Here is a 13,068-nt window from a genome sequence, read left to right on the forward strand (position 1 = left end):
AGCATAAAACATATATCATAGACATAATTTCTTCAAATATAATTTAAGGTTATTTTTTAAAAAATTAGAAAAGCGTAATTTAAGGTTATGGAAAAAGTGACACCTGGCAAATTTGTCCCGCACTCCTTTCAGAACGCGAAAATATGCAGTATATCTCAAGATAAAGAGGATATCACCATTATTTTGTTAAACAATTTTTGAATTTCTACTAAAAATCAAAAAAGAGATCATTATCAGATAGATATCATAAAATAACATCTATCTACCGTGTTTTGTTTTGCTGAAAATCTCCAAAAAATCTTGATTTTTCAAATTTGATAAGAAAAACAACAATTTTGATAACAAAAATTAGAAAAACCCAATTTTTTTGGAAAATATAAGAGAAAGATTTCCCTTTATCTTGAGATATACTGCATATTTTCGCGTTCTGAAAGCAGAAAACGAATTTTTGTGATGCAGAGATTCTTAATCACGTGGAAAAATTAGGCTTTAATAAGAAAATAGGCGATTTACTTAGTAACAAAGTATATAGAAGCATAAAAATGAGAAGCTATTTCTTCATACGAAAGTAAAAAATAACGTATATTTATAGTGCGCATACCTATGCTGAGACTATGCGCTCTCTAATATTTTACTCGCTCTCTGGCCGGTAAATACCCAGAGAGTTACACCACAATTAACTCATGCTGAAGTTTTCCGGATTTCCTTCCTCAATTGAGAGAAATCCGGAGAACTTCAGCAAAAACGAATTACAAACCAGTTCTCTCGCTCTCCCTGGACCCAAGAATATACACGCATTACACTAGAACAAAGTTCTTCCGAAGTCTCTCATTCAATGAGAGGCCTCGGAAGAACTTTTGCTCTTTTCGTGTAAATTTACATTTTTCGTTCAATAGAGAGTCAGAAACTACAAGCGCATTACCTTGGAGTAGAATTCCTCCGAGACCTCTCATTAAATGGGAGACTTCGGAAGGACTCTACTCAAATTGTAGTTTCTTTAGCCTTTTGTAGACCAGGGAGCCGTAGTGAGATGCTTTAGGGCCAAGCTCTTCCGAAGTCTCTCATGCAATGAGAGGCCTCGGAAGAACTTGGCCCTATTCTAGTAATTACGAAGTATCTGACTTTTTAGGAGCGAGAGAGTGGTAGTATAAGTGAATGCGTGCAATAACGTATAACTAATATCGCTAAAAGCACAATAATTATGCGGCCTAGCTACTATACCCTAGCAACTAGGCTGCATAATTACTGTGCTTCGGATTTGCAGGGCTCTTATGGAAGACCAAGCGGAGGTCTGATGCTGAAACCACTTGCTGGTATGGATGAAGCAGCACTATGATTGGTCAGAACAAAGGCTGTACATCATACCAGCAAGGGGATGGTTGAGCGTGACTCCAGCTATGGTCTTCCATGCAGAAACGACACTTTTGCGCTTTTGGCGGGAAAGTTTTGAGCAGTTGCTTTGAGCTAGCCCATTCTTACTACCATTACAACACATTCATACTGCAAGTATAGAATTTAACTTTTTTAGGCAAAATTTCAAATTTCTAATTTATTCAAATTCATATATTTTTAATATAAGCGATATTATATCTAAAATTACTTTATTTGCACATAATATTATACTTTTATAGATAACCTTTTTTAAATTCTTTTTGCCTTCACCCATTTTTTTATTTTTTTCTTGAAACTCATTGAAAAATTTCAATTTGGGACAGTGGGAATCCCAAACAGCAAGCAGCCCTAGTGGATTGGGGAAATCCATACATCCTTAATATTATTTCCAATTGCGGCATAATGAATTGCATCATTTCCTTCTAATGTCTTTTCTTTGGTATCAATGCCATGCAAAACGAGAAATTCGACAACTTCTTTGCTCGAGAAGGAGGCTGAAAATTGAAGGGCATTAATTCCTCTTGTCGCTTTTGCGTTGATATCAATACCGTGCGAAATAAGGAATTCAGCTGTTTCAAAATTATCGAATTCAAGGGCCATATGAAGAGCAGGGAAATCTAAATCATCATGTGTCTTTGTATTGATATCTGCACCAAGTGAAAGGAAATATTCACAAATTGATGGAATATTGAATGATGCAGAATTAATAAAGCAAGTGTTGATATCTGTAGTTTGATCTAAGAATACGAAGAAAGCTTGAAGATTATTATTTATCGCGCATGCTTTTGCATAAACTTTCATGTTATATGTATTCATCAAAAAAGTAACGAAATCAATGTTGTGTGAAATGATTGCATATTCCATACATTTGTAGTTGTCTGGTTGAACTTCTTTAAGGCATTCGCTCATGATGTCTGGATTTCCACCTAAAAATGAAAATTGGAGGCATGTTTGTGTGATTGCTGATTTGAATTTAGTTCTCAATAACTTGAAACATTTAACAGAACCATGATAACAGCATAATTCCAGTAATGAATATCCATCCTTTGAAACAGGATAGAGTAAACTTATAAGTCTTTGATTTTCATCAAATCCATCTCTCTCTGTAAATCCAATAAATGAGACTATGTCATCATCCTTGATTGCTTTGTATATTGTATTATTTTCATGAACATCTAAGCCATAATTTTTTGTATCCTCGTTTTCAAGCTTCTCTGGTGTCGATACAAATGCTAAAATATCATAATCTTTATAGACAGTGAACATGTATGCTTTGGATTGGCTTTTCATTTGTTCCGGATGATATTCTTCAGTCACTTTTTTGAATAGTGCCAAATAAGAACTAAGATACTTATTTCTGCATATTCCGGCTGTTCGAATTGCAAGAAGTATCCTATCTGGTGAGAGTATCTTTGTTTCAATCAATTTGCTTTTGATCTCTTGATAAATGTTGTTAATTTCATCTTCATCAAAAGTTTTAATATTGTACAGTTTCGTGGTGGCGTCGATTATGTCTTTTCCTATGATCTCGAGTTCTTTATATCTGTTGCAAGTCATGGTAGTGCTGCTGACTCTACGAAAAATGAAATGAAAACGAAAACGTTGAATTTTGTGATAATTCAGTTGGAACTAAGTTTTTCAATTAAACATAAGTTCTCAAGTTATTCGGCATGTTTGTATGGAGCATCATCAAACATTGTTGTCATGAAAGATTAAATGCTCAAAATTAAGAAGCTCATACAATTATGAGCATTTGATGGGCATCAAAAGGATTGCACTGAATCTGATACATTCTTTCTATAATAGACATGATAATTTGAAAAACTCAAGATTTTACGAAATATCGAAGCTTTTATTCGATAATTTTGCAATTCTATTGACAGATAATAAGGTATTGCATTCTCATCAGTACTATTTGACACCGAATTGCCATTTTTGTCAATCTTTATCAAAAAAATGTTTCAGAAAGAAGCCCATTCTAAATCGTGGCCAAACACAGTTCTTCTAACTTCGAAGAACGAAACGTATACTGGAACACTATATTTTAGATATACTGATACAGCAGCTGTTTTTATTTTGATTTCAGATCCTACTAATCTAACCATCCTTGATAATCCACCTTTATATGCTTCAGATGTTTTAGAAAATCCTTTGAGACAAGTTGATAATCAGTTTGTTATTGATTTATTGTATTATTGCGAATATTCATTTATTGAAAACCCATCACGCATATGTTTTCACGATCCAGTACAAGAATTTGGTATATCCTTGACTTTCGATTCATCCGAGACTGGAAATGATATTAGACAGTTTATTCGAAAATATTTAACAACAGATACACCGAATTTACCAGGATTTTACAAGATTTCTCGCTTCTTACCTCCATTTGCTCCTATGTCTAAGCAAACTAGGAAGCTATCTCAAAGCACTCAGCTTCCTCAGATTTCTGAAGAAGAATTTCGAAACGTGATGACTCTCTTTCAGCAATCAGTCACTCCAAAAGTCGAAGCTAATGAAGAAATTCGACCATTTTATGAAGGCGATATAAATCCTACAGATTTTAATCAAATTTCTCAAATTCTTCAAACGAAAAACATCAAATCCAATGAGCTTTTCCTATCATGGCTTACATTACTCCACATTCCTCAGCCAGATAAGTTCCAAGGCCCAATATTAGACAAATATATCCGAGTTCGATCGCAATGGAACACATTTACTCGTTCTCAACTACTCAGATCTAGTTTATATTGCAATTTCATTAACCATCTTACTAATTACGTTAAAACAAACAAATTTATTTCCAGTTTTAACCAAAAGAACATTCGTTTGATGCAAATGACCACTTTCAATGTTTTCATGTCACTTGGAGAGATCGAGAGAGCATTTCATTCTCATATTCCTCCACTTCTTGATCTTTTATGCATAATATTAAAAACTTCCAACGCTCATACAGAGAATTCATATGTTCGGATCTGCGAGAAATACGATGTTACCAAACTTACCTTTGAAGCCATTGTTTTCTGGGTAATGATGAAATTGATTTTGAGATCTGAGCTTCTTAGACTTCTTCCTATGTCTATTAAGAACTCTGGACCTATTGTTGAGCCGATAACCCAATTCCTTGTCAAGGTTTCTCCATATTACAATGAAGCAATATTGAATAGAAAAAGTGGACTTTTAGAAATTTCACCTTTTCTTTGTTCCCTTTTTGTTTCATTCTTTAAGTACGAAGATTTACTTAATGTATGGAGTGCTGCTCTTATTTCACGCAGTGTCCATGAATTCTTCTTATGTTTTATCATTGTTTGTCTTTCTTTTTCTGATATCAAACTTTATGAAACTCCAGGAGCAGTTGTTCTTCCTTCTGCAGCAGTTCTTGTTCAACAGGGATTGAATCAGAAAGGTTTGAATTTCATGATTAATGCTGCACTCAAATTGATGGAAAGAAGCCATGAAATGGTTGGTACTTTTAATTAGAAATATAGATATTTGTTTTAATAAACTGATTTGTTTGGATATAAAATATATAATTTCTTTATATGATAACACAATCATTATAGATGATTCTTTATATGATAATACAATCATTATAGATGATTCTTTATATGATAACACAATCATTATAGATGATTCTTTATATGATAATACAATCATTATAGATGATTCTTTATATGATAACACAATCATTATAGATGATTCTTTATATGATAATACAATCATTATAGATGATTCTTTATATGATAATACAATCATTATAGATGATTCTTTATATGATAATACAATCATTATAGATGATTCTTTATATGATAATACAATCATTATAGATGATTCTTTATATGATAATACAATCATTATAGATGATTCTTTATATGATAACACAATCATTATAGATGATTCTTTATATAATAATATAATCATTATAGATGATTCTTTATATAATAATATAATCATTATAGATGATTCTTTATATGATAATACAATCATTATAGATGATTCTTTATATGATAACACAATCATTATAGATGATTCTTTATATGATAATACAATCATTATAGATGATTCTTTATATGAATTGATAAAGAATAATACATTCAAGACTTCAGAATTGCCAAATCTCGTACATTTCATTTGTTCTATTTGAATATACTTGTGTATATAGATGTGATGCTTTAAATACGGAATTTCAATACTAATTTATCTCCAATTTTTGAATTTTGAAATTTCAAATTATTGAATACCGATTTTTTGGTAAAAATATACTTTTTGAACATTTCTATATGAAAACAAGAGTTTTCTATCAAAAGAACTAGTTTGATTTTATTTTCGAATTTTCTTCTTATTTTTTCAAGTAAACGAGAAAAATAAACAATAAGATATATTTACTTTGATTTTTTAAATACTTATATGATGATAATTTAAGCTGGTTTTCAACAGATAATCACTTAGAGCTGTTTGAAATACCCCATCATTATTGAAAATTTAAGGTTAAATAAAATCTGAGTGCACGTTTGAAAATTCAAAAAATATGAAAAGTGATTTAGTCAATTCATGGCTTGAAGAAGATTATAGGGAGAACGAAAACCTAATAAGCATGAAGGCTATATCAATTAGTATTCCTGAATCACCTCATATTAACAAAATTCTTATCCCAGAGTTTGAAATTGGAGGAAAAACTAAAGCAGGCAAAAGATTGAATTCTATACCTAAGCCTACCATTCCACAAGATCAAATAAATCAACTTATACACCTTAAATCAGAAAATGAACAACTCTTGTCTCAAATCAAAGAAATATCCAAGAAAATCGACAAAATGATTCCCAAGAACAACGAACTCAAAGATGCAATATACAATACAAAGAAAAATCTGAAAAGTATTCTTAATGATACAGATGAAAAAGAAAAATTGCATTTAATTAAGATAGAGAATGAGCGTAAACTTGAAGCTCAAGCACAAAAGGAAAAAGATAGAAGCAAAAGCGCACAAAATGCAATCTTTGAAAAAATGATCAAATTAAAAGCAGAATCAGAACGACTCACACAGCAAGAGATTGCACTTGAAGAAGAAGCTAAAAAATTCAAGAAGGTAAAAACAGAGGAACGCGCTATGTTAAAGCGAAAAATACAACTTGCAAAACGTTTAAACGATGTTTTAACTCAGAAACGATCTGAAATTGAGAAATCAATGATAACTGCCCATTGATATATTGTTACTTTGTTCTCGATATTTTTTGTTATTAATTTATTGTTTGTATGAATATAAAGGATCAACCTGAAACTACCCCTCACTTTTTTATGAGCTTTTGACAATTTATATGATTTATTTTAGAAAATAAAATCGAAAAAAGTTTTCATATGAGCACTGTCAAGCGAAAATTGATGCAAATCAATTATATTCGTGTAGGAATGAATATCCTTAGGATTTACAATCTTCATTTTGAAGATGTTCTAATTCTAAATACTTTTTCTTAGTATATTGTCTCTCTAAATCAATTTTTACTATTGAATGGTTTTGAAACAACAAAAGATCTTATTGCCTAGTTTTGAAGATTTAAATTATTTTTCCGGACTTTTCAGAGAATTGAGCGCAAGCTCAATTCTCTGAAAAGTCCGAAGAAATATGAAAATCTGTCATAGCTTTCAATGATTAGCTCGATTTTAACGGAACCTTAAAATCGAGCATTGAAAAGTAGGGTTGTTAAAAATATCAAAAATTAGCGTTTTGAAGACACCATGGTGTCTTATAATTTTCCCTTCCTTATTGGCGTGTAGAAATAAATGCGCCAATAGATTGAAGAAGAAGAATTGTTTTTCTCTTAATGAACTTTAATCCTTTTGATATAAGAATATTAAAAACATTAATATAATTTCGATTTCGGAAATTAAATTTCCAAATTTTTTGTCGATTTCGGAAATAACAGGATCCCGCATCCAACACGCAACAACAAAACACAAAACACACTTTTTGGTTCTTTCATCGTTTTAATCGTAATTTATGTAATACATGATTTGAATAAATTTTACAAAAATAGAACCTATATTATATTCTTTTCAAAGATTCTTGCAAATCATCAAAAATAATTGTATTTTAAAAAACGATCAAATTATCCTTTCATTATTTTAAACTTAAATTAGTTTTTATGATTGACTAAAGCAATCATATTTATTCATCATTAAATAAACAAAAAAATAATATTTGAGAGTTATTTCAAAAAAAAACACATTGAATTTATTAATTTGTCTCAATTTCAGTATTATAAATTTTTATAATTTCAATATTTTGAAATACACTTTTTAATATTTCAATATTTATGATATTTCAATGTATTAAGTGGTCTCAAATTGAGCTTCTCAAATATAAGTTGGCCTATTCAAATAATAAAATTAAATAATATTTAAAATAATAAATAAAAGTGATTGAAGTCATAGCAAAACGGCTGTTTCAGTCATTAATTCTTAAAAATAAAAAGGGTAAAAACTAAATAAAATGGGTAAAATTCAATAGTGTCTGTGCTATCGTTCAATTTGAAGGTGTCTTTTGAAACCGCAAGACACATTGAATTTTTGAATAGTGTATTATGGTTTGACAGACACCAATGAAAAAAATAAAATGATATTTATTTTAAATATATAAGATCCTTATATAAAATATAAATATTTTATCATTTTATTTTCTTGTTTTAGAAATGTTTTTTATTGAAAAATCAATAAAACGAACTCCAAAATAAAATTATTGATTTAAAGACACTATGATGACACCAGGCAAATCTTCCAAGACACCTATCGTCGGGAATCTAACAACCCTATTGAAAAGTCTAGACAGACTTTTTTTTTCAAAATTGATGGCTATTTTATTTCAATTGTCATAATTGCGCTTAATTTACAGATATTGAATGAAAAGGAAATATAATCCTGACCTAGCCTTTGAGTTTATTTTAGACGATGATTATGACTGTTTATCCGAAATGGAGCTGACTTCAATACATGAATTTGATTATTGCAATCGTAAAAGGCACCACCTTCTTCAATTTATGTGTGCAGCTTTTAATGCATTCGATTGTTTCATATATCTAACTCAAGAACTTTTCGATTTTGATGAAACAGATGATAAAGGAAAGCGTCCAATTCATTATGCTGCAGAATACGGTGCAACAGAGGTTTTTTCTTATATCATGAATATATATAAGCGTAAAGGCATGCTTAAAAAATTTTTTGAAGAACTAAAACTGAAAAACAAAATAGAAAGTAATGTTCTGTATTTGGCAGCCAATAGTGGTGTTCACGACATTTACAAGATCTTATCAGATTATGGATTTGATTTCTCATTTTTGGGAGAAGATGATTATCAAAAATTATTATCTGAAATCTGTAAATCACTTAGTAATAATCCAATTAATGACCAAAATGTCATTATTTTCTTCCTTAACCTAGCTGGAAATATTAAAGAAGGAAACTCTTCTAGAACTGCTCTTATGATGGCAATTATCCAAATGCTTGATGCAGAAATTATTTTAAAGCTGACAAACCACATTGATATCAATCTTAAGGACGATATAGGTAATACAGCCTTTGATTATGCCTGTTTTTATAAAAATGTTGAAGCTGCAAAGATTCTCATCGAGAAAGATATAGAAGCAAGTTTTGAACAAAAGGGATTCTGGAATATTTGCAGGCTTCAAGATCCTAATGTTGCACGTGTTGCATTTCGAAAATATGCTAAATTGATGAAGCCAAATTTCTATGAATTTGTCAATAAATCATTTCCTATTACAGAGCTAACTTCCATCAGCAATGAAGATACTCTCATTGGAATACTCGGTTTACTTTTAGATTATGGATATGATCCAAACGCTAAGGAAGATGCGCGTTGTCCAACAATCTTTGAATGTATTCTCACTAGTTACTTTCCTAATAAGGTTAAAACTCTAGAATTTCTTCTTGAAAAAAAGATAGATATCGATCACCCATTCCACGTGAACCCCGGAGACACACCACGTAGTTACCTCAAGAAGATAGTTAACCCAGACATCGTTAAATTGAGAAAAAAGTATGAAATTAACTAAATATTAATTTATTTCTTTTTTTTTTATAATAAATATCATCAAAAGTAGAAACTTTGTCAGAAGTATTTGAGCTTAGATATATATCTCAGATTCTTCAATTAAATTCGATGAACAGAAATAAAATTCATATTTTTCAATTGCTTGGTGTTTTAATCAAAGGTTCTGAAGATATCAAACACTCATACAGATCAAGAAATTCCAGATTTTAAAAACCCTAACATCATGGAATTTTGTAATTACGACATTATTGAATAGTTTACATGGAAAAATTAATCGGAAAAAAATCCATGATTTTTATCTGAAATATGTATTACTATGTATAATGATTTTAAATTCATCATTAAATTCATAGGAAATTTTCTGATTTGGCATAATTTTCCTTTTGCGGTTATAATTTTTCACTCATTTATTAAAAAATGAGTAAAGATACTGAAGCTCAAATACTTAAATGCATTGAAAACGATGACTATAGAGGATTGATGCAGCTGAAGGTTAAATCGGGCCTCACAGTCACTTACAGAGTTACCGATAAAAATGAAACTTCTTCTCTTCAGTTTGCATGTGCTGTTCACAACGCCTTCGAGTGCTTTGTTTATCTTACACAAAAGCTCTATGATTTTGATGCTAAAGACTCAAAGGGACTTAGGCCAATTCATTCTGCAGCTGAATACGGCGCAACAGAAGTTTTCTCTTACATCTTAAATATTTACAAGCGTAAGGGCATGCTCAATTCATTTTTCGAACAAGAAAAGCATAAGGGAGAATATACATCAAAAGTTCTTTACAAAGCAGCTTCCCGCGGCATTCTTGACATTTACAAGGTTTACTCTGATTACGGTTTTGACTTTGCCTACTTAGCCCAAGAAAATAAGTCATTATTGCACGAAATTTGTAAGAAACTTAGTTCCAACCCTCAGAACGATCCAGATACCATCATTTTCTTCCTTAAACAAATCGAGAGCTTCGAAAATCTCGCGTCTAATGAAAAGACAGCTTTAATGACCGCAGTTATCCATGCTCTTGATGAAAAGGTTGTTTCCATTCTTGTCAAGCACATTAATGTCAATGCTGTTGACAGTGATAATAGAACTGCCTTTGAATACGCTTGTTTCCACAATAATCTTGCTGCTGCCAAAATCCTCATCCAGAAAGACATTTCAGCCAGTTTCGATACGAAAGGTTTCATGAGCATCTGCAAACTTCGCGATCCATACGTCGGAAAGATCGCTTTCGAAAGATATGGCGAAAAAATGAAAGGACAATTCTACACAGAAGTAGACGGTTCATATCCAATTAAAGAAGCTCTCAACGAAGATAAAACAGACAAGCTTATCGAATTCCTCAAAATCCTTTTGGAAAATGACTACGACCCAGATGCAAGATCACACCCAACATGTCCAACAATGTTCGAAGCAATCCTCGCTTCTCCTTTCCCAAGACCTGAACTCATCGAATTCCTCCTCAAAAATAACGTTAGGCTCGACACTCCATTCCATGGTAAACCTGGCGGCTGTCCAAAGGACTACCTCAGGAAATCTTACAATCCTTCCATTGTCGCAATAAGGAATAAGCATCAGATTAAGTAAAATTTTTAATTTTATTTATTTACTTTTTTTTCATGTGTTGCAATATGAAGAGTGGTTTCACCAAAAATACCTTTTTCATTGATATTTATATCATTTGAAATAAGAAGCTCGGCTGTTTCTTTTCCATTATTACATGCTACAATATGAAGAGCTGTTTCTTCATTGTTACATTTTTCATTGATATTTATATCATTTGAAATAAGAAGCTCGGCTGTTTCTTTTCCATTATTACATGCTACAATATGAAGAGCTGTTTCTTCATTGTTACATTTTTCATTGATATTTATATCATTTGAAATAAGAAGCTCGGCTGTTTCTTTTCCATTATTACATGCTACAATATGAAGAGCTGTTTCTTCATTGTTACATTTTTCATTGATATTTATATCATTTGAAATAAGAAGCTCGGCTGTTTCTTTTCCATTATTACATGCTACAATATGAAGAGCTGTTTCTTCATTGTTACATTTTTCATTGATATTTATATCATTTGAAATAAGAAGCTCGGCTGTTTCTTTTCCATTATTACATGCTACAATATGAAGAGCTGTTTCTTCATTGTTACATTTTTCATTGATATTTATATCATTTGAAATAAGAAGCTCGGCTGTTTCTTTTCCATTATTACATGCTACAATATGAAGAGCTGTTTCTTCATTGTTACATTTTTCATTGATATTTATATCATTTGAAATAAGAAGCTCGGCTGTTTCTTTTCCATTATTACATGCTACAATATGAAGAGCTGTTTCTTCATTGTTACATTTTTCATTGATATTTATATCATTTGAAATAAGAAGCTCGGCTGTTTCTTTTCCATTATTACATGCTACAATATGAAGAGTGGTTTCTTCATTGTTACATTTTTCATTGATATTTATATCATTTGAAATAAGAAGCTCGGCTGTTTCTTTTCCATTATTACATGCTACAATATGAAGAGCTGTTTCTTCATTGTTACATTTTTCATTGATATTTATATCATTTGAAATAAGAAGCTCGGCTGTTTCTTTTCCATTATTACATGCTACAATATGAAGAGTGGTTTCTTCATTGTTACATTTTTCATTGATATTTATATCATTTGAAATAAGAAGCTCGGCTGTTTCTTTTCCATTATTACATGCTACAATATGAAGAGTGGTTTCTTCATTGTTACATTTTTCATTGATATTTATATCATTTGAAATAAGAAGCTCGGCTGTTTCTTTTCCATTATTACATGCTACAATATGAAGAGCTGTTTCTTCATTGTTACATTTTTCATTGATATTTATATCATTTGAAATAAGAAGCTCGGCTGTTTCTTTTCCATTATTACATGCTACAATATGAAGAGTGGTTTCTTCATTGTTACATTTTTCATTGATATTTGCACTATGTAAAAGGAAAAATTCACAAATGGATCGTATATTAAACATTAGTGAATATTCAAAACATTTGTTACATATCATTAGTTTGATCGAAATAAACTTAAAATGCATAAATAATACAATACTCAGTACACATATCTAAATTGACCTCAAAATCAATGTTGTGTGAAATAATTGCATATTCCATCCATTCTTTTTCTAGTGTTTGATATTTCAAACATTCTCACATAAATTAAACAAGATACTTCAAGGAAGTCAATAGAACACGGCAAGAATTCTAATCCTTATGTTCATCAGCTTTGCAAAAAAATTAAAAATTTAAATGTCGACAGAAAAGATAAAGAGATACAAAGATTTTTAATGATATGATAGCAAATACTGCTGTTAAGTTGCCTTGAAAATTGAGATCATTTCAAAGATTGTCAAAATTCCGGCAAAAACAAAGAGATAAATATTTAAATTACAAATATTGTTGTTGAAACTGAAATGAGTAACTGAACTTTTCTTTTTTACAAGTTGCTGTAAGTAATGATGAGTTGAAAAAATCAATGGAGGGGAAACAACAGAGAGCATTGATGCAATACGTACATAATTTGAGTTATTTTGTGTAAATAATGTACAAAATATCAATGGAGGAAAACACATCATTGCTTTTTG

At 30.6% G+C, this 13,068-nt stretch overlaps 6 protein-coding genes across 6 annotated transcripts, besides 3 other annotated features; 4 read left to right on the forward strand and 2 right to left on the reverse strand.

Annotated features, from left to right (window-relative positions):
- Positions 1–125: part of a mobile genetic element that runs on past the window's edge.
- Positions 126–237: 112 nt separating this feature from the next.
- Positions 238–883: a mobile genetic element.
- A 153-nt stretch (positions 884–1,036) lies between these two features.
- Positions 1,037–1,097: a mobile genetic element.
- A 422-nt stretch (positions 1,098–1,519) lies between these two features.
- Positions 1,520–2,985, reverse strand: TVAGG3_0675310 (protein of unknown function (DUF3447); the record flags this gene model as incomplete). The annotated part of the gene is made up of 1 exon (XM_001320457.1): positions 1,741–2,949. One exon carries the CDS (start codon positions 2,947–2,949, stop codon positions 1,741–1,743), a length of 1,209 nt encoding a protein of 402 aa, XP_001320492.1.
- A 271-nt stretch (positions 2,986–3,256) lies between these two features.
- Positions 3,257–4,906, forward strand: TVAGG3_0675320 (uncharacterized protein; the record flags this gene model as incomplete). The annotated part of the gene is made up of 1 exon (XM_001320456.1): positions 3,349–4,869. One exon carries the CDS (start codon positions 3,349–3,351, stop codon positions 4,867–4,869), a length of 1,521 nt encoding a protein of 506 aa, XP_001320491.1.
- A 1,011-nt stretch (positions 4,907–5,917) lies between these two features.
- On the forward strand, positions 5,918–6,665 carry TVAGG3_0675330 (uncharacterized protein; the record flags this gene model as incomplete). Its single annotated transcript, XM_001320455.1, has 1 exon — positions 5,918–6,592. The coding sequence occupies one exon, from the start codon at positions 5,918–5,920 to the stop codon at positions 6,590–6,592; it is 675 nt and encodes a 224-aa protein (XP_001320490.1).
- A 1,573-nt stretch (positions 6,666–8,238) lies between these two features.
- TVAGG3_0675340 (Ankyrin repeat family) lies at positions 8,239–9,503 on the forward strand (the record flags this gene model as incomplete). The annotated part of the gene is made up of 1 exon (XM_001320454.1): positions 8,283–9,452. The coding sequence occupies one exon, from the start codon at positions 8,283–8,285 to the stop codon at positions 9,450–9,452; it is 1,170 nt and encodes a 389-aa protein (XP_001320489.1).
- Positions 9,504–9,868: 365 nt separating this feature from the next.
- On the forward strand, positions 9,869–11,038 carry TVAGG3_0675350 (Ankyrin repeat family; the record flags this gene model as incomplete). The annotated part of the gene is made up of 1 exon (XM_001320453.1): positions 9,869–11,038. One exon carries the CDS (start codon positions 9,869–9,871, stop codon positions 11,036–11,038), a length of 1,170 nt encoding a protein of 389 aa, XP_001320488.1.
- Positions 11,039–11,049: 11 nt separating this feature from the next.
- Positions 11,050–12,459, reverse strand: TVAGG3_0675360 (cyclin-dependent kinase inhibitor 2C-related family; the record flags this gene model as incomplete). The annotated part of the gene is made up of 1 exon (XM_001320452.1): positions 11,050–12,459. The coding sequence occupies one exon, from the start codon at positions 12,457–12,459 to the stop codon at positions 11,050–11,052; it is 1,410 nt and encodes a 469-aa protein (XP_001320487.1).
- Positions 12,460–13,068: the final 609 nt, after the last annotated feature.

This window comes from Trichomonas vaginalis, chromosome III (assembly GCF_026262505.1).
Source record: "Trichomonas vaginalis G3 chromosome III, whole genome shotgun sequence".
NCBI classification, from domain to species: domain Eukaryota; phylum Parabasalia; order Trichomonadida; family Trichomonadidae; genus Trichomonas; species Trichomonas vaginalis.